Consider the following 21,173-nt stretch of genomic DNA (forward strand, 5'->3'; position numbering starts at 1 on the left):
AAAACTTTTGCTTACATACTTTTTAATTTCATTTGCATTTGGGTGTAATAAGGGTAAATTTTCATATACATTCTTTAAATGAGATTATATTTCAAATTCATATAAAAATTCATACTATAAAAGAGTAAGGTTCACTTTTAAAGAGATTAAAAATTTTTTAGTCAGAAAAATTGAGTTATAGTACTTATAAAGGTTAATAACATCTTATAAACTATTTTTATTGTGAAGAAATATTTGGTTGAGATTTTATCAACCAAGGATTAGTAGAATACTCTAAGAGAGATAGCTTGGAGGAGTGAACATAAGCCAAGTTGTGTTGAACCACTCATCCTTCAAACTTATATTTTATGTTATGTTATTTTAATTATATTGATTATTCAAAATATCTCTTGTCATTTTTATAAATTACATTAAAATAGTCAACATTTTTAAATTAAATAAATTGGTTTAATTTTTTAATTTAATAAATATTATTTTAGATTATCTCATTTACCCTCTCTTATACCATTTGATCTTTCAAATTATACTTAAAGAACATCTTTGTAAGATTCATCAAAGTCATTATGAAAGTCAAGGGGGTCAAGCCTTATTGCGAACGTCAAGGGGCCGTGGCCCCTTGTGGGAGTCCCACTGCCCAATGAAGGTTGCCCCTTGTGAGGATAGAATCTCTAGGGGAAAAGGACTATTTTCCACCCATTTTTTAGGTCTATCTCAAAATGATACCCACGGGAGATGAAAAACCTTTTCTCCCACCCATGACCAAATTGTCGTCCAATTTCTCAGTTAGATACAGGGGCAAAATCGATATTTTATTGTTTATATTAAAAAGTTATAAAATTTATTACTTTTTACCCCCTTTAGGTTTTAGAAACTAACATATCATCTTTAACCTAAGTTTTTAAACTTTGAAAACTAACATTTTCACCCCCAAACCTAGAGTTTTAATATTTTTCAAAACGCAGCCGTCCCCCATAACTTTCAAAAATAGCAATTTCACCCCCATTCTTCAAATTCATCTTTCGATGTCGTCACTGACCTCCTCCTTCTCCTAGTGCGACGAAGAGATCTTCATCTCCTCGTCGCACGATGTGACGAAGAGATGGAAATCTCTTCGTCGCACGATGCGACTAAGAGACAGAGATCTCTTCGTCACTCCACCCAGACGACGAAGGACGACGCTTAGTCGCTTCGTCCAAACGTGACGATGAAGTGTCGTCCTTCGTCTGTTCCTCCAGATCTGGACGACTCTTCATCGTCCAGATCTGGACGACGCTTCGTCGCCCAAAGGGTCGTCCTTTGTAGTCAGAGATACGAGATCGGTGGAATGCGTCGGTCGTTGGTAGTGGTCGAAGAATGAAGCAAACCCTAGGAGTGAAATCTAAACTTTTTAAACTTTGAGGATAGGCTGAGTTGTTAGTTTTTAAAACCTGGAGGGGGAAAATGGTGAAATTATAAAGTTTTAAGGTTTTAAATAGTAAAATATCGATTTTGTCCATGTCCCTAACTGAGAAATTAGACGGCAATTTGGTCATAGATGGGAGAAAGGGTTTTTCATCTCTCGTGGGTATCAGTTTGAGATAGGCCTAAAAAATGGGTGGTAAATAGTCCTTTGCCCAATCTCTAGATGAAAATTTGATACTTCAATTAATTCAAGGCCAAGAGCATGGGAAGTGGACTTTTTTTTTTTGGATTCAAATAATCGAAACTTTAATTAATTCAAATGTCAAATTATTTTTTTTTTTAAATTAACTTAAACCCTACTTCATAATAAAAACAAAAAAATTTAAAAATCGTAAGATATATTTATTCAACTCTTGATACTAAACCCTGAACATTTATAACAATTTTAATTTGAAAATTCGTAATTTTTTTGAATCTTTTTGTCTTCGTAATTCACTGGTTAAATGTTGTTGTAAAATCTCCTTTATGTTTAAATGAAAAATCGTCCAACCCCATTCTAATGATTATATTCATATAATCCATAGATCTTAGTTAAATTCATGGAAAACCCCTTAAAACGGTTTATTTAATTAACTACCCTTAAAAATTGACTAATTTTTTCTTATTGCATTTTCGTGTGGGCTTACAATTATTTTTCCAAACTCACTAAAACCTCTGCCTAACAGATTGGCCCAACAGTTACCCGATCCGAATTTACACCTCACACCAGCCCATTTGTATATTTGCTATTTTTCTTCTTCACTCGTCTGAATTCTGCTTCTCCTCGTTCACGTTTCATCCATAGCACTTCACTGTTCCTTGTTCATTTCATCGACCCGACCCAGAACAATTAAATGGCAGCTTACAGAGCGGACGAAGACTACGATTATCTATTCAAACTGGTGTTGATTGGCGATTCGGGTGTGGGCAAATCCAATTTGCTATCCAGATTCACCCGGAACGAGTTCAGTCTAGAGTCCAAATCAACTATTGGAGTCGAATTCGCCACCCGAAGCATTCGGGTCGACGACAAGATCGTTAAGGCTCAGATTTGGGACACCGCTGGCCAGGAAAGGCACGTTATTGATATTTTATTATGCAAGTTTTCTTTGTTTTTATAGTTTTCAATTATTTATGCGTTAGGGATTTTTTTTAGGAGAAAATTTTGTCTGTTTGAGGATAAAATGTAGGGACAAAATTGTTGCATTTGGGGTTAAGGGAAAGTTTGACTAAAGTTTGTTTCTATGGGAAAATGGCTGCTGTGATATTGGTTTTCTGGATTTTTTTGGTTGCTGAGAAAGTGGGAGAAACTGATGGAATTTTGAGGATTTTCTACTGGTTGCTTGGCAACTTGGTAAATTTAATTAGAGTTTGGAGTGTTTGACATCGGGTATTGGGGATAAGGCTTAAGGATTTGATTTTAAGATTTCTTTAGTTGCTGAAAAGCTGTGAGTAAATGATAGGGTCCGTCATTGGAGAAAATGCCGGGAGAAGAGTGTTAAATTTGAATGGATTTCACATTGTTTACAAAATTTGTCATGTTTAATTGTTTGGGCTTTAAAAGTACGGTGCCTGTGGTTGGTCAGGTTTTTTTTTACTTCTGGCTTTGTGTGTGTTATATAATTTTTGGGAAAAGGTTCACTGGACGTTGAATTTTACTGGTGGCATATTGGCGGTTAAGGGTGGATTTGAGGCTGTTTTCAATGAAGTTTGTTTTTTAACTTGATCGGTTTGTGGGCTTCAATTTGTAATCTGCTTGGGTGTGCTGATGAGTATTGGTTAGTTAAAATCGGGCGTTTTCCATTTATAGCTGATAAATTATAATATAGGGAGTTTTAATCTTGGGTGACTTTAGCTTGTCATTCTTTTGAGATGAGGAGAAAAAGGTTAATGAAAAATACTGAAAATGAATTAGCCCAGTTTTCCTTGGTTTAGTTTAGGTGTATTCTCCACAAAATGCAGTTTTGTGTTTCTTCTTTTATATCGGTATTAAGATTTGTGGTGCTTTACTAAACATTTTCTGTGTTCATTTCAAAGTTCATCTCTTTTCATGGATAGGGATTTAAGTGCTTTAAGTTGGAGAAGCCTAATTAATGGTGTGGAATGGTGGACTTGTGACTATGGTCCCTTCCTTTTATAGTGAATTGCACACTGAACTTTTGCTTGTTTAATCACAAATTTCTAAATGCTATATTGTTTGGAATTATGTCCAATACGTTGTGGGCATTTCTGATGTGTGTTTGTTGTGTAATGGACCTGTCTAAAGGTCCAGCACATGTTTGATGCTGCCAACCTTCTCTGTGTTTTCCAGAAGCCAACACTTGTAGAGCAAATAAATAATTTCCAACTCTATATTTCTCATTTTAGAATGACTATGGCAAAGAAATAATTTCAGACTTTCTTAATGTCCAACGCAAAAAGTCCAAAGAGAAGTAGGGTGGTAGTTTACACATTAAAGAATATAGGATAAGTATGGAATGAAAGATCCACTAAGATTGGCATGGTTGCTCTTCTATATTTTTCTTGGGTTGGGATGGAAGGTACCTTAATTCATTTCAACTTTGCTATAAGTGGTATAGTTAATATGCCCAAGGTCTATAATATCATATATAGTGAGTACTCTTTTTTCGGTCTGATGACCTCAATGTATCTGTACTATTACCTTTGTTTTTGCCATAAAAGCCTCAGCTTTGTATGAACCCGAACATCAGGGTTATTGGCAGCATCACTTGTCTCATTATGAACTGTTTAGAATACTGAAAAAGAAAATTGTCTGCTTTTTTCTTTTATGTCAGGAGAAAAAGGTTAAACTAAGGGCTTTCTTTATTAAATATTGTTATGATAGAGTTGGTGATGATTTTCTCTTCAAAGTTAGTATGTATGGACTTGTGTTACTTTTTCGAAAACTCTTTAGAATATGATTAGTTAATTTTTATTTTGTTTTACATAGATACCGAGCTATCACAAGTGCATACTACAGGGGAGCTGTTGGTGCATTGCTTGTCTATGATGTTACAAGACATGTCACATTTGAGAATGTTGAAAGATGGTTAAAGGAATTGCGGGGTCACACAGATGCCAATATTGTCATTATGCTTGTGGGTAACAAGGCAGACTTGCGTCATTTGCGTGCTGTTTCTGTGGAGGATGCTACAGCCTTTGCTGAGAGGGAAAACACATTCTTTATTGAGACATCAGCTCTTGAGTCTATGAATGTTGACAAGGCATTCACTGAAGTGCTAACCCAAATCCATAATGTAGTAAGCCGGAAAGCACTTGATATAGGGGATGACCCTGCAGCCTTGCCTAAGGGGCAAACTATTAATATTGGAGGCAAGGATGATGTCTCGGCTGTAAAGAAAGATGGTTGCTGCAGTGCTTGAATGCAAGCCGTGATAATTTAGGGGGATCTAATTTTAACTTCTTCCGATTTCCATCATAGTTTTGAGAGCTTCACATTTCACAACATGGTCTCTTACAAACTTATGGCTGGTACCACCATGCTTAAGCTTCTGTGAGCTTGATTTACATTTCGGGGTCAAGAAATTTCCTCAACCCTTCATCTGGATATCAATTTTGCATCTCGTTATTTCAAGCTTTTCCTTGTTATATATTGGTTTTTTTTTTTTTTTTGGTACTGTAGTTTTAACTTTTGATTGTACTTTGCTCTAGAATAGAAAGTGTTTTGATCAATTTGCCTTTGTATTTGACTGTTATTTGAATGATTTCTTCAGTGGCTCATAAAAAGAAACAAATTAGCTTCAAAGAAATGCCAACTTCTGTAGAAATTCTCATTGTCCAGTACACTGCCATAACTTCAGGAGTCTCCTATTTGCAGAAATTTTCATCATTTCAGTAAAATGAATTATGAAAAACAAAAGTTACAGACATAATAATGGTATTACGATTAAAGGTTACATTTTGCAAGACTATTTATCACTGTTTGACACAACATCTTTACATTCCTGACAAGATCTCTCTAGACAGTGCAAAAATTTCTTCAGATTCATAAACTTACAAGCTTTTTCAAGCAATTGTTTTCTCCAAGCTTTCACTGCACAATAATCTCCATCACTAATGTCGTTACCATCATCGTCCAGAATCAAACAGTGTAATATATTAAGCTCTTTCAGGTTCTGCAATCTTTGATCCAACAGAATCTCTAGAGCTTTATTAGACAAAGTAGACTCAGATAAATCTAACAGTCTAAGCCTTGGAAAGCCTTCTACAACACATAAAACTTCTTTTTCTGTGACTTCTCCATGCACACCAAGCTCCACAAGATTCTTACAGAACTCAGCGACTTGCGATAACACGGCAAACCATTCTTCAGGATTCAATCTTGCATGAAAAACCCTAAGCTTCTTCCAATAAAACAAAGATATGTATATAGGCAAGGCCCTGGAACTAACATCAGAAGGCCAAAACAGACTAGAAATATTAGGAGTTCTTTCAGCTATGTAAACAGTTGCAAAGTATCCAAAGAAGTAGTTACTTGGAAAGTAGATTGTGACCCAATCCTCCTGGCAGTGATTAATGGCCAGTTTCAGCAGATGTGTAAATCTCGACCGTTGCTTTTCATCATCAAGATCATCGATCAAACGAAGGTCTAGAATTGAATTCCGGAAAAGGGTGTGTATGGTTGCTGACAGCCATGCCCGGCACACATAAGGAGGGCAAAACAGCAAGTCCTGGAGACTTAAACATCCGAAAATCATTGACAACACAAAAGGGTCTAAGTCCTCCCATGGAGGGCTTTGCCTTTGGCTCTTCCTTTTCACCATCTGGGTTTGCATTTTGGTACGCAATTGGGCAATTGGGCAATTGGTAGTCTCTTTTAGTCTAGTGTTAAATATATATATATAAGATTTCTGGAGACCAAAGGGAACCAAAAATTACTGTCACATTATAAGTTTAATCACATGATAATGACTACTATGATATCAATAAACTATATACATAATTTTTCTATATAATTTTATACTTAAATAATAATATATTACTATATATCACTATATAATTAGTATTGTTTTATTTTTAATTTTTAATTATCCAATCATATAATGATACATCGTTATTTATATATAAAATTATATACAAAAATTATATATATGAGACTAGTCTCTTGAGAATAATCCAGATGCATGTTTTAAAGAGGGGGATGGAAATCCTGAAGCTTTGAACAAGATTTTGCTAAATTAATTAATCATTAGGAGGAACTGCCCTCGTAATTTGATTGGATGTAAAAGAAATTATCAGCTAATTATATGTTGATAAGTGATGTTGGAAAAGTTAATCCATTGGATATTAATCAGGTGTCAAAATTAAGATAAAAATTGGAAGTTGGGAAAAAGACAAAGAAGATGACTGTGAGAGCTGAACTGATGTGATGGACAGTGAAGAAGACAAAAGAAATGGTAGCAGTGAAGTGGTGGCACTGGAGTAGATGATGGGTAGGCAGTGCACTGACTGACCTTGACATCTGTCTTATTTTGGCCATTGCAGTCGGCAGAACAGAAATTATCAAACAAAGGCTTGTCACAAAACCCACCTCAGATTTTAGAGTTTTAACTTCTCCACCTACATACTTTCCAAGTCATTTTTCTTTCCCTCAGGTTTTTACTTTCCTCAACTACCTCCCCTTGTTCGTTTTAGGTCAAGGATCAATTCAATCGGATATTTTTCATTCAGGTTTCTTAGTTGTAACTCTATATCTAAGACAGAAGATATTTTTCCAATCGATCTTAATAGAATATAAAAGAAATTATAACTCATAAATAGAAAAAGACTTCAATCTATACAAGAAATTACCACAAAAGCTTTGAAACAAAATAATACATGAACACAACCAACAAGCCTAACTAAAACCCACTCAAAATCGAAGAAAACCAAAAAATTTTATCATTTTATAGTAAACCCTAACAAAAAAGAATGAAAAATAAACAGTCCAATGAATAAAAAAAACTGAATGAAATTAGATTATCGACTATAAAATGATAGTTTGCAAAAATTGTAGCTTTTAATCAAATATTTTTTATAACTACAAATCTTTTATTGATTTATAAGAAATTTTTAAAGAGAATAATATAGTGGAAAATGTTTAAAATTAAGGCTATCATGAGGAAAATACAAAATTGAGGAAAATACCTAGGTGGGGGGAGATACATGAGGAAAATACAAAATTGAGGATATTGATACGTTTGGGAGTATTTAAAAGAAGCTGACACCTTAGGGGGGTATTGAGAATAAGGCTAAAATAAAAGCGGGGTGGAAATTGAGTGGTTATAATGTAAGTGGGGGCTCGGTGTCGGAGACATGATGAACGTGGTGTGTTTTTGTAAACAAGTAAGAACCTGTAAATCTCTGTTTAATAAAAATATAATAAATGGATAAATAATTTAAATATTAAAAGGAATTAGATAAAAGAAGACTGCGATTGTCATGGTAATAATTAATATTATATAAAATTGTTTCAAAATTTAATATTGACTGGCGGCTACTTGTTTCTGCTAAGTCCTAACGTTGTGGGCTCCAGTGCCAATTATTAGAGCATCCAATTTAGGAGAGTATATATAAATAGTTTTGGTACAAAAATATATATATTTATATTTATATTATTATATAATTTAATATTATTTTATTTTAAATTTAAAATTATTTAATTATATGATAATATATATAAATATATATATATTTATATATTCAAAACAGATATATATAGTTTTATTGTTTACACAAATAATAAGTATAAATTTATGTTTAAATAATGATATATTATCGTATAATTAAATATTATTTTTATTTTTATATGTGATTTATAGTTGTTTATATTTATAATTTTATTTAGAAGTTTTTATCATTCACCAAAGATAACACCGCATCATCTAATAGACTTTTTTGGGTTCATAATTGTTTGTTAAAAAAAATTATGTGTACAAATTTATCTGTATAAACTGGAGTGACAGGTTTTTATTAAGTGATGCAATTGTTTAACTTGTACAATAAGAGTATTATTGTAATTTTAATTTAAAATTTTGGCTCAATACTAGATAACAAAAAATTCGGTTTGATTATCCAAAATATTCAGTTCGGTTCAAAATAAGGTTCAATTTAAATTTATTCGCCATGCACAAAAGGGGACGTTGGAAAATTCAAACACAAACAATCTCCATTCTCCGCTTTTCAGCCAAATTTAGCAGATGGCAATAGTTACACCACAGAAAAAAAATTTCCAACTAGTAACTGCAACTTAATAATACAGAGTAAAGTTAGGGCAAATTCATATCAACAAAGTATATACAGTTTTTGATAAACACAGGACCAAAAAAAAAAAAGGATTAAAGTTATTATGACTTGGCTAGATATATGCAAGAACATGTACAAATGACCTAACAAGGCACACTTTGTTATGATAAATAAGTTTTATGCATCCTTTGTTTTTGGGGCCAATGCCTCAGATTTACAGATGGGGCAGACATTCTTCACAAACAGCCACTTCTTCAAGCATTCTTCATGGTACTCATGTCCACAACAAAGAGTTCCAATCTTCTCATGGTTCCTATAATCTTCCTGCGAAAACCCAAATGGGCATAACAAATGCTAATTATTAGTTATGAACAAACCGAATTTAGTTCAGACAAAGTCTCAATATCCACTGTTACTAATATTTCTGAATCAGTTATAAGTTTTTACTTGACTTTATAAGAAGATTTAATTTAAGTAAAAATGAGGACTTTTTTTTGCAAAAACAGTAAGTATTCAATTCATAAAATTCAACAGACAATGTCAAAGCTCAAGTTACCTGGCATATGATGCAAGAATCAGGTTCCTGATCCATAGATGCTGACTCTTCCAGATTCGCATCAGCTGTAGCTGATATATAAGTTCTTGTCCTTAATTGACTTGTGATAGCTTCCTCCGACAACCCGGTATTTACATTGCCAATCTGCTCCCCCACTTCAAGAAGCTCCTGAGAAAAAGAATATTGAGATTTTCTGTTACATTTATACTAAGATATGCAGAATTCACTCATTACAGAGTCTTACTGATTGACAGACGCTAACAGTCAAATGATCCATAAAGCAACTGTATTTCTTTCATTTCATATGATTAGATAATAAAGGATATCAAGTTATATGTTTATACGTGTGAAAATTTCATTAAGAATAAAGTGATATCCATTAACATGTTAGCACTCTACTAATTTGGTCAGATACTTCCACTACATACAAGTACTAACTGCATTTATGATCATAATCAGCAACTGAAGGTTATTATAAATGAACAAGTAGCTAAACTTACTTCATAAGACATGTCTTCTATATCCAAGCGCATATCTCTGTGATGGTCAATAAGATTCCCTACTTCATAAAAATCTGGCATCTCCAGCATAGCAACTCCCTATGAAACATGTCAATCAAGAGATCATAGTCAAAATATGGATAGAAATATAGTAGTCAACTAATAACATCATACATAAGCAAATAATTGACTATAAGGTACAAAGTACTTCTTTCACATAAAGAACCACTTATGACAAACAAAGATAGAAAGGGTATTGCAAGAACAAGGTGGAAGTATTACATCAGATGGCAAAACTCTGAGGTAAGGAAGGTTGTGTTGTCTTAAATTTGCCTCAGCCATGGGTCCTTCTTGTTGAGACCAGTAAATCCCAAAGCCAGTTAGTGGAGCAGGTCCAATATGCCTCGGCATCATCTCCAAACCATCCTGTGAAACATTCATAGAGTTGTGTGCAACATAACTTGATGGACCTCTATATGAAGCTGACGCTACTTGAGGGTGGACATTTATATTGTGGCTTCTAGCTCCTTGAATAGGTGGCGATAGGTTATGAAAACCTTGATGCCCAACATTGATAGGAGGAGGATGCGGTGAAGTCAAGGTACCTCTACCGCTAGCTGTCTCAGGAAATCGTTGTAAAACCATGCTCTGAGATCGCATAGTGGCACTGCTGATATTGCCACCTGTAAAAAATGCATGAGAAATCTTATTTTGGATCAATCTACCCAAGTTAATAATTACATGCCACATATCAATGCTGCTTAACACTTCATTTCTCAGAAAACTGCTTCTTTAGGTTAAGGGTGGGAACAAGGAATCTTTGAGACCAAGAAGAAAGCAAAGAACATACAGTTAGATTGATGAAAAAGCGAAATCAAACATTGTTTTCTGACAGGGAAAGGGTTCCATCAACACAAAAGCAGACCCAAACAGGGAGAAGGAGTAAATGGAGAAATTACCATGCATGTAAGGTACATTGGGAGCCTGAGTCCAGGCTGAAGCACCAACATCATTGTGTTGGTCCAACCAGAGAGAGCCATTGGGTTGAAAAGGGTGACCAATAAAGTTTCCTTGGAAAAAGTGATTATGGCTATGTGCTAGAACAGGATCCACGGCAGCAGAACCTAATCTGTTTCTCACACTTCTTTGAGATTCTAAATCCCTGACCATTGGATTGCCAATCCCTCTGAACTGAGGCACAGGGAAAGATGCAGCATCCACAGGAGCTACTCCATCAGGATGCCTAGTATTCAAAGGGGCAACTGACAAACTAGAGCTAGCTGGGGTATTAAAATACTGGAAACTCCCAGGAATAACTTCAGTGTTCTTTCTCTTGTAGAAACCTGTGAAATGATCCATATAGTGGCTGTTCCTTCCATATTCATCTGCAGAAACTCCAATGACTCCAAAATTGCTTGGAGATGGCAAATGATCTGAGGACCCATGATTTATTTGCATGCCAGATGATGGATTTGACATATAAGGAACATATAAGTTGGATGCAGTAGAAGCAACAAGATCAATATTTGCAGCATGAAGATGATGAACTCCAGTGTACTGTTGCACTCCATAGAACATAGTGCCATCATAGCACTGATGAGACTGACCGTTATGACTAGATATGTCCCCTGAAGCTCTTACCATAGTTTGCATAGGCTGTGGGAAGTTTGGTTCACACCCCATAACAACACATGGATCATGAAGCATGTAACTTTGGTTTCGCTGATCCATCTATACTACCTTCTGACTTTAAAAAAAAAAAAATCATTCAGATCAGCTAGGTCAGTCAAGAATGATAACCATGATATTAATTGGCATGTAAAGCCCAAAGGCGTGCTACTGTTTCACCAACAAACAATACACTTATGCAAATTTCATCATGTAAATCAACATAATAGACAACCATCAGAAAGATAAAAGACAAATAGAATACATTCCAAATTCTGAAAACATTCCATCTAGAAACACAATAAGATTATCACATGGTCAACTTAAACTTAAATCTAAAAAAGAACATAAAACTAGTCCAGACAATGCCCTACCTCAGTTGAATAATAAATAACAGCTTTTGAAAAGCATTCCAGCCATTATGTGATGGCACCATGTATACATAAACTTCTAAAAAGACAGTTTTCAGAAACCAAGTACTAAGTTCTCTGCATGTTCCACTTAAATAAAAGCTGGGATATGATAGCAAAGTTCCCATTGCATGTTCAACAAGGATCTCATATATGAGCAAGAACAACAGATCATCCCTTATCTTAATATTGTCATCCCAATCTAGTGCATATATATTCTAATACAACAAAGGATCCTAACAAGCATGTTCTACAAAAAATTATAAAACCATAAAGTACTCCACCATTCTGATCTATTTCAATTTTATATTTCTCATTTATAGTTACATTCAACATTCTATACCAGGTCTAATTACTCAATGAAGAAACATGTGTAATTAATTATCATTTAATAAATTATAAGAAGAAATAAATTGATAAAAGATCTCAGAGTATAAGTGCTAACTTAGACCAGAATTCACTTCAGAAATTACAGCTTTCATGATCCACGAATAATCAATGCCTCAGAAAATGCCATAAATCTCCTAATAAAAACTAAATTATCCAGACCCTTTTCACCTTTCAAATAAATCATGTTCTCTGTGATATTTCAAGAAAATTAATTTAGAAGCACAGAGCTTTGGTTTCTAATATGCATCTAAAAAGAGCAATGATCCAACCAACACATACAGAATCATACCAACCCTCTAGAAGTAAAAGAGCATAACATAATCCTCCAAAGTCCCATGGCCCAGAACTCCTAAAAAAGGGTATTGATGATGTATCCAATGTCATCAGATATCAAACAACAAAAATGTCTGGAACTCCAACAAGGACTAGGCTACATGCTGAAGCAATAATTTGGAAAAATCTCAACAATGAAAAAGTGGTTCACGTATATGGTCTTCATTATGCAGACAACCTAAGCATTCACTTGCTTAAATTAGTAACCTTAGGAACCATCATTCAACAATTATATGTATATGTACCCGTATATAATTTTGACCATCCATCCATATCTTAACCTTAGACAAACATCCAAAAATTCCAGCTTTGCAAAATAAAACAGCATAAATTCCATTCCGTAGAGAAATACCAATCAAGTAACCGATCAAAAACCCAAATTTCTCTTAAAATAAAATCTGAAACTAAAATCTAGCACGCTTTAAAACAAAAAAAATTACGACACAAATTAAAAAATTCGCTAATTTTCTTACAACCCACAACCCCAAATATCAATTAGAACCAAAAGAGCAAGAATCTTCCAATGAACCTAGCCCAATCAAAACTCATCCATTGATGCTAAAACGCAATTTCCTCTTCTAAAAACAAATACCCACTTGGTCAAACAGAAAATAAACCCAAAAACTAAAGGGAAAACGTCAACAGTCATGAAATTTAACAAATTTTGGAGCAAAACAACAGAACATGAGCCAGGCCTACACAAGTTACAAAAACTTAAGACAACTCGTTAAGAATCGATCAGAAAAAAAAAAAAAAACTATTACCTTGTTATCATGAACAAATTTTAGAGCTTGTGAATGTGTGTAGAAATCCCTGCAAAACAACAGATTAAATTTTTTTTTTTTTTTAAAAAAACCTCCATAATAATATCATTAATATATGTTACTAAACAACCCAAAAGCTTCAAACTTTGACATCAAAAATTTTTTTTTCACATAATAAAAAACCGAAAAACTAAGAGGAAAATAAACTGACCAGAATGAAAGGATTAATTGAGAGGTGGAAGAGAGGGGTAAAGACTGTCATGTTGTGCTTTTGATTATTTATTTATATAGAGAGAATCGTGGGTTTTTAGCATTAATTTTAATTAATTAATTACACCGCTGCTGGTGATATTTTTGTGTTTGTTTTACTTGTAAATAACACAAGTAATTTTTAAGAATCAATAAATAGAAAAAAGGCATAATTATATTTAAATTTATTCACTATTTCTCACAATCTATGGAAAATTATTTTTACCTTTTTGATTTTTAATCTCTAATTCTGTTGTTTTAGGCATATTTTACTTGTATTTTCAGTTTTAAATACATGCGAGATAACAATAAGATCACAAAACAAGAAAAATCAATGTCATCTTCCGACTTTAGAACATAATTACTCTTTTAATTTAAAGATTAGTAAAATTGATAAAATATTAAAACCTTCAGAAAGTCTTTATTATATTTATAAAATTTTAACTTATCTGATACAATAATTGTGGGTCTGATCACGATATCCTAGTCTACTTTGAAAAAACACACAATTTTTTATTTCAAATCAACTACCCACCTTTTATAAATTACAACCCTCTATTGATGAGATATTACTACTATTATTATTATATGAATTTACGATTTTTTTTTAATTAATATACTCTTATTTGACATCAAATCATTCTCTTAGTGTTAAAATAAACACATTAAAAATCATCAATAAATTTCTAAACAACGTATTCACCTTCAACTTTGAAACTCATCCTTTGGGGGCAAATTAATTACATTCATTACACAAGTGTTGGTGAACATCTTTTGTTTTAATAAAGTACTCACAAAAAAAAAAAATTCTAATATAGCTTTATATATATATATATATAAAAGTAATATTATATATATTTATTTTTAAATATACAAATAAATATATATAATATGTTATTATATGATTAGATATTATTTTATTTTTAATTTAAAATTATTTAATCACATAATGATATATATCAAATATATATTTATTTGTATATCGAAATAAATTATTATATTAATTTACGCAAAGGGAATAGTGAAATTGATTTCAATTAAATAAAAAGCATATTCTTTACTCTTCTTCCATGGTTTTCCTTAAACTAGAGTTTATAATAAAAATCTAATTGAAAAAAAAAGGAAGTGGACCCACCTTTTCTTGGCACGTCATCTATCAACATGGCCCCACCTTTTTATGCCCTTACCACGTTCCGTCCAACGACTCTATTATTTGTTATTATTATTATTTTAATTTCTCTAATTAAGGATATTTTGTTGTATCATTTGCCCAACTCCTAAACTAGACTAGTGAAAAAACACCCCGTGGGTATCTTTTGGATGACGCTGTGATATGGAAGAGCTAAACCCAACAAAATCAATTTGATTCGAATTGAATTCAAGCTTTCCACTTTAAAAACCCACCCGAACCAGAGGCCAAAATACAAATTTCTTTTAAATTTTTTAGTGGTAGGCAGACTTAAAGCAGTTACTATTTACTGGATACCTATTTCAGATTCTGTAGAATCATCTTATTCCCCAAACAATTTTTGTACCTGTACTATTAAAGACAGAGATAACTTGACAGAAGTGCGAAGTTCTAGAGTTCTCTGGTTTTTTAACTTGTCCAATTGTGAAGAAATCCCATTTTCTCCAGCTTGTTAAGTAGCAGGGTTAAAATCAGATTCTTTCTTTTATCTTACTACCACAATACATGGAACAAATGTGCTGGCTTTTGTCCCTCTAGGGAAGCTAGCTACCAGCCCCATCATCCTCAATCTCCTCTAAACCTATTGTTTATATTTCTTTTAAGAAAGGATCAATGAACACAACTGCTTCAAGAGATTCTCCATTTATCTATTTGTTTATAACATGGAACCTCATTGCCTCACCAATCATTACCTCTGAAGTAAGTACAAAAGCTCTAAGTTGTATCTAAGTAGCACACAATTCTTATAGACCTTGATCTAAAGATAGATGCTAACTTGATAACTGAGTCAATAACATAATAGATCATGTCCAATGAATCACTAAATTATTGGTATTTGGAATAGTACAAAGAGATGATAAAATCATTTGGAGAGGTTTCCCAGGAACCCAAAACAGAATCATTTACCAAATGGAACTTTTTGCAGAGGCAAAAGACATCAGAAAAATGAAATAAATCAGAAACATATACGCACAAGAAAGGATCTTTCTGTGTCTATTTAATTAAACAGAACCTTAATTTTCCACTTGACAATGTTCTAAGGTTACATGAATAAGACTTATGTTCTTAAGGTGGTACAACAGAGTTCACTCCATACTAGCATAAAATTTCAGATGCCCCAACAGAAAATATATATATATATAAAATTTCTTAAGAGAGTGAAATCTACCAGATTCTGTCTTCTTTTATTTCCCTCTTGTTGTGCAGGAGCTTAAGTATACAAGCACTACGGTCATTCATTCAAAAAGTAAACGGAATATGAAATACTAGCCTCTCTAGAATTCACTTTCACTTGCGAGCTTCAACTTTTTTCTGCTCTTTTGCTGACACAACAAATAACTTCATGTTATTAGCTTCACATTAAAAACTTGTAATGGATTCTAAATAAATAGTATCCAATTTCTGCTCTAAACTCTGGAGCTTCCTCTCCTAAAGACTATTAAAGGATAATCAGAAGGCAGAGGACGCATCAGAAAGTGAAGCAAAAAGAGGCCAATATTAATTTGGGCACTTAGAAATCATACCAGCCTTCTCCTCCTCTCGCTTCTTAGCTGCCTCTGCCCTTTGTTGACGTATTAGGGCTAAGCGCTCTACAAGAAAAAATATTAAATAATCAAACAATTAAACGATAACTGCAAGGGTGAATCATAAGCTATACAGGAAACAAAATCATAGATATCAATGGACAACTTTCTGTGGAGTGAGAGAGGGAAAAAAATATTAGGTAAACAGACTACCAGAATCAGACAAACTAGGAAATGTATATGTAGACCATATACTCACTAAACTAATTGGCACATATACAGAGAAAAAAGATGATCTTACAGTGAGAAAGAGTCCAAAGTTAGTGTTCTAGAAATGTGTTTTTATTAATAAAAAGCAATGTGATCCCAATTTGTTAGTAGTGTTTACTGGCTCCATCTAATATGTATTCATATTTTATTAAAAAAATGTGTCGAGCATGTGTCTGTGCTTGTGTTTCAGAAAACCTCCTCTTGTACTACAAAAAATCAGAGTTTGTGTTTAAGAAAGCTTCCTCTTGTAATCCAAAAAAATCAATTTTTATCTCTACTCATTTCATCCAATAGACCCAAAAAAAATCTCAAGACTTTTGTCTACACTCCTGAAGTCCAAATTATGTAATTCCCACATTTTAAACAACCCCCTCAAATGGATTAACCCCAACATGAAGAATTTCCATCAAGTGCAATGCCGAAAACCCAAGCCCTTGAGGTCGATACCAAAAGTTAAACTAGCTGAAAAACATTTTCTTTTAATCAACTGATCACGCAAAGGATTCAGCCAATCTAAGAAGTTTGTTAATGTACCCAGTCCCTTGCACTATTTTTAACCATGCACCTCTCCAAAAAAGGACAAACAAACTGTGAACAGCATCAAGAAATACAACAAGGCAGTATCTCTCCTACTAATAGAAGCAGATGCTCTAACAGCAGTAACCAAAAACAACAGGTGATAATTAGGCAACTCAAAATTGCAGTGCTGGAGACAATTTACAATAAGAAGCATGATGATGGACACAGCATGATTTTGCTTCAACCCGAAACAAACTACCGATCACCCAAACCACAACAAAATGAAAACTAGCTGGTTTCAATTTGTGTATACCCAAATGTATCAGTTACTACAAACAACGAGCAATAAAACATGAGTTGTGCTAGGGACAGTCGCTGCATGGCTCTTTGAAACATGTCCCAAAGTAAAATTTTAACTTTTTATATGCTATATAATCTCTGTTAAAGGCACAGGTGTCAAGAGATGTGCGGCGACTGTCCCAGACACAACTGTTGCTAGCACAACTCAAAAACATTTATCATGCCCCATTATTAGCACATATACAATTACAGAGATTCAACTTAAGCCATAGCAATGGTCTGCTTTAAGTTTAGCTAACCATAAAAAAACAGCAAAATAGCATACCAGCAAGAAAGAAAAAGTCATACACAATCACATTCTCTAATTAACCTTACATTTTAAATTTCTATAAACAGTCTGAAAAGAAAAGTAGTGCATTGATAAGATCCAATTACCCAAATCTTTTCTTGCTTGTTCAGTTTTTCCTTGTTCCTGCAACCTCATATATCGCTCATGAGCTTTTTGCTTCTCTATCTCCTCCCTGCATACATATATAATGAAAATGACCTAAAAACCTACATGTGTCATAAAGCATATATAACTGGAAATAGCGATATAGTCCTCAATACAAAAGATGCTTAAGATTAATCAAGCATTAGGAGACAACGTGTTTACAAGTAACATCAACAAGTTTAAACCAGAATATGATCTGAAAATTTTCAGTTTTTCCAGACCTTAGAAAGAGAATAGTACAACCGCAAGTAACATTAAACACCATAAAAACTGATGCAAGAGATACTGGCATAAAAGTTGAGTCAGATTAGCTCTATAAACAGATGAAAATGGCAACTGATTGGAAATTGTATAGAATAAGACCACACTGGTTCACTATCAAGATGAAAGCAGCCACTTCCATGCTTGGGTGATGATCCATAATGATTCATGAAATCATTATCAAGGATTACAGAAATTCAATTTAGTCAAACCAAATCCTAATCTGACAAGGTAAACTATTTAAAATTGCAAAACCTAGCTTTACTTCTTAATTTTAGCCATTTTAAGTTGCTTTTTTCTCAGGCAAAGCACCATAATTAAAGAACCATGGCTAAGAGATTAAACTGAAGAAATTAAAGCGTGCAACCATTTATATGAAGTTTAAAATTTTGGTTTTTGTTGAAAAAAGGCCATTCAACCACTTGAGGTAAGTAATATACATTTTAAAAACTAAAAAGTTTGTTGTCTATGTGTAGTATCAAACAAAAAGCTAACATGAAAAATCTTCTAGCACTGCCTCAGCATCCCTGAGCAAGCTCCTGAACCATGTCATACTCATATAAGCCTAACAACAGGACCAAACGTGTTTTCAAAAGCTCTAATGATCTAGCAACCTATCCCACTGTCAATTTGATGCCTCACAAACAACAAAATTTCTGATTATGCATGCAGTAGGAAACAGCTTATACTGATTTGACATAGTATGAACAAGTATACACCTTTCACGCCTTGAGAGTTCAGTTGTTCTCCCCATCTGGAACATAGAAATTCGGTTACAACAGGCAGGTTGACATCTAAGAAAACAAGATTGAAACACTGTTGGGATAAGATTTAAGCATTACAACTTACATCCGCATCTTTAGCCTTCACATTCTTTGATTTTACCAAATTAGGATTCTCAATCTCAATAATTCCCTGAATGCCTTTCTTCTTCTGCAAAGATTAAGAACCGAATTCAACAATGAGGATTAATGAATGAAATTTTCAAAAGAAAGACATAGAATTGGAATTAATTGATACACCAAAACAAAAATGTTCCTGCAAAATATATTGCTGACCTCCTGTTCGTCTTCCACCTCCTCTTCAGACTCTTCCACCTCCTCCTCTACTTCAGCCTCTTCCTGATATAAAAAAGATGTCCTTCATAACATACTCAAATCTGAGGAATAGATGTGTACACATACAATCAAAATTTCTTTCCCTTTCCTTTCTTATTATTATTTATGATTTTGTTGGGGGGAGGGGCTAGGGCATAGACATTAGAGAAGTAAAAGTCTACAGGTTGAAGAATAAAACCACCAGAATGACACAGAAACAGATTATACCAAAATATCAATGCCCAGGAATCAATTTTTTTTTTAATCAAAATGGTATATATGAAAAATAAAACTAATCACCTTCATCACCACCTATTCCAATCTTTAGAAGCAAAAAACAAAGGAAACATAATACCATGACACTCCTTGATTTCAACCCAAATACAAAATCATCACTGAAATACTTTTCCACATCCATGTCATAGCAACTAATTCTAACAAAATCTCTTTTTTATTTTTTATTTTTTGCTTTCACAACAATTAGTGTATAAGTAGCACAGAGTCTCACCATATTCACTTATATTACAAAAGTCACCAGAGAGACACAACTTCAGCTATTGACCTGAGTCTTTCAAATTCAGATTCAATTGGACAGTTTGTGATTTCCAATAGGATATGGATAGTTTCCTCCAGAAATTAGAATTATGTAAACAGGCCACATTAATGGTTAGCCTCATAGAGGATTAGATTACCAGCAACTACAAAATCTGAATGAAAGAAATGTTTCAAATAATTTGGTAGGGACCATTATGATGATTGGTAATGGAGCTCAATGCTTGTTCTTATTTCCCAGCACCAAGTTTTCCGGGGAGTGAAATGAATTCATCACATCAATCGCGAGATTGTTTTATGCTTCGAAACTCCATCAAACATGTTTTCAAACTATTAACACCGACTAGAAATGGTAACTACAAACCAATAATAACAACCAGATTAATAATTAATAATATTTATAAAAAGAACTTTTAAGCAAAGTAGAACCTGGAATGTTACCAGAAACAATCATACACAATCAAATGAAATTCAAGAACACAATAGGCAACAAGGAAAAAGGAAAAGAAAAAAACGCAAACCTGTTTAAAAGTACGTGGACGAGCAGAAGTACCAGCAACTGCAACCATTTAATTCAATGCAGAAGCACACAAAGTCAGCCTCTCTCACGGTAAAAGAATACACCATGAAGCATACTCATAACTCATCTAACAGAAACATAATCATCTAACTAGAGCTTTCGTTCGAAAAGCAAGATTGAACAAGCACCAAAACAAAAGCTTTAAACCTAAATTCTCATCCTTAAAAAAATGAACTAACAAAAACTTAACAAAATGTCCCCAAATTTATAATTCTGATCAGAAAAATATCAAAAGATATGAATGTTAAAAATAAAACAGAAACGATTCCAACAACAGAAGTAGATCTATTAAGAACCGACAAACCAACCAAATTCAGAGAAAATGAAATCGAACAACACTTCCAAAGCTTCTCTAGATCTGATATTACACAAAAACAGAGATAAAAAGAAAAGAGAGAGGGACTGTACGGAGCTCTTCGGGAGTTGAGAAGTGGCGGTGGCCGGTGGGCTTGCCCTTGAACTTTCCTCTTCCCATTTTCCTATACAAAAACGACGACGGAGAAGATGAGAGGAAGAAGAGAAGATTGGTTCGGATTCTAAGGTCTCTGCTTCTCCTTGCTGATTTTTTTAAAGGTCTGCGGGTGTCACTGAGGGATGGCTTTATAATTATTAGGGTGATTTTGTAGCACAAAGGAGCATCATAGCGTCAGCTTCACGCGACTAATAAGCGAGTTGCTACCCTTTCTTAAGCTTTTGTTAAAGCACTTTTTAATAAGCACATTCTCAGTTCCGTTGTGACACCTTTCATATTATTTAATTTGGTATTCAAAATTATAATTATAATTTTATTTTATAATAAAAATAAATTTATAATTAAATAATATTATAAGTATT

General features: G+C 33.5%; 4 protein-coding genes across 5 annotated transcripts; 1 reads left to right on the forward strand and 3 right to left on the reverse strand.

Moving 5' to 3' along the window:
* Positions 1 to 2,198: 2,198 nt before the first annotated feature.
* On the forward strand, positions 2,199 to 5,210 carry LOC123227455 (ras-related protein RABA1f). The gene is made up of 2 exons (XM_044652253.1): positions 2,199 to 2,515; positions 4,391 to 5,210. The coding sequence occupies exons 1-2, from the start codon at positions 2,295 to 2,297 to the stop codon at positions 4,821 to 4,823; spliced, it is 654 nt and encodes a 217-aa protein (XP_044508188.1). The 5' UTR covers positions 2,199 to 2,294; the 3' UTR covers positions 4,824 to 5,210.
* A 159-nt stretch (positions 5,211 to 5,369) lies between these two features.
* On the reverse strand, positions 5,370 to 6,236 carry LOC123227437 (F-box/LRR-repeat protein At3g48880-like). Its single transcript, XM_044652265.1, has one exon. The coding sequence runs from the start codon at positions 6,234 to 6,236 to the stop codon at positions 5,370 to 5,372; it is 867 nt and encodes a 288-aa protein (XP_044508200.1).
* Positions 6,237 to 8,696: 2,460 nt separating this feature from the next.
* LOC123228142 (probable E3 ubiquitin-protein ligase ZFP1) lies at positions 8,697 to 13,648 on the reverse strand. Of its 2 annotated transcripts, none has more exons than XM_044653411.1 (7): positions 13,518 to 13,648; positions 13,307 to 13,355; positions 10,701 to 11,484; positions 10,024 to 10,424; positions 9,742 to 9,840; positions 9,242 to 9,409; positions 8,697 to 9,009 (listed from the first exon to the last, which is right to left on the reverse strand). In XM_044653411.1, the coding sequence occupies exons 3-7, from the start codon at positions 11,470 to 11,472 to the stop codon at positions 8,863 to 8,865; spliced, it is 1,587 nt and encodes a 528-aa protein (XP_044509346.1). In that variant the 5' UTR covers positions 11,473 to 11,484; positions 13,307 to 13,355; positions 13,518 to 13,648; the 3' UTR covers positions 8,697 to 8,862. The 2 variants fall into 2 exon arrangements, with proteins under 2 accessions (XP_044509346.1, XP_044509335.1); XM_044653400.1 differs by having other exon boundaries at positions 10,701 to 11,488; positions 13,518 to 13,641.
* A 2,062-nt stretch (positions 13,649 to 15,710) lies between these two features.
* On the reverse strand, positions 15,711 to 20,953 carry LOC123228621 (28 kDa heat- and acid-stable phosphoprotein-like). Its single transcript, XM_044654054.1, has 8 exons — positions 20,748 to 20,953; positions 20,281 to 20,318; positions 19,169 to 19,231; positions 18,960 to 19,043; positions 18,830 to 18,864; positions 17,792 to 17,877; positions 16,268 to 16,333; positions 15,711 to 16,066 (listed from the first exon to the last, which is right to left on the reverse strand). The coding sequence occupies exons 1-8, from the start codon at positions 20,812 to 20,814 to the stop codon at positions 16,032 to 16,034; spliced, it is 474 nt and encodes a 157-aa protein (XP_044509989.1). The 5' UTR covers positions 20,815 to 20,953; the 3' UTR covers positions 15,711 to 16,031.
* Positions 20,954 to 21,173: the final 220 nt, after the last annotated feature.

Source organism: Mangifera indica, chromosome 1 (assembly GCF_011075055.1).
Source record: "Mangifera indica cultivar Alphonso chromosome 1, CATAS_Mindica_2.1, whole genome shotgun sequence".
NCBI classification, from domain to species: domain Eukaryota; kingdom Viridiplantae; phylum Streptophyta; class Magnoliopsida; order Sapindales; family Anacardiaceae; genus Mangifera; species Mangifera indica.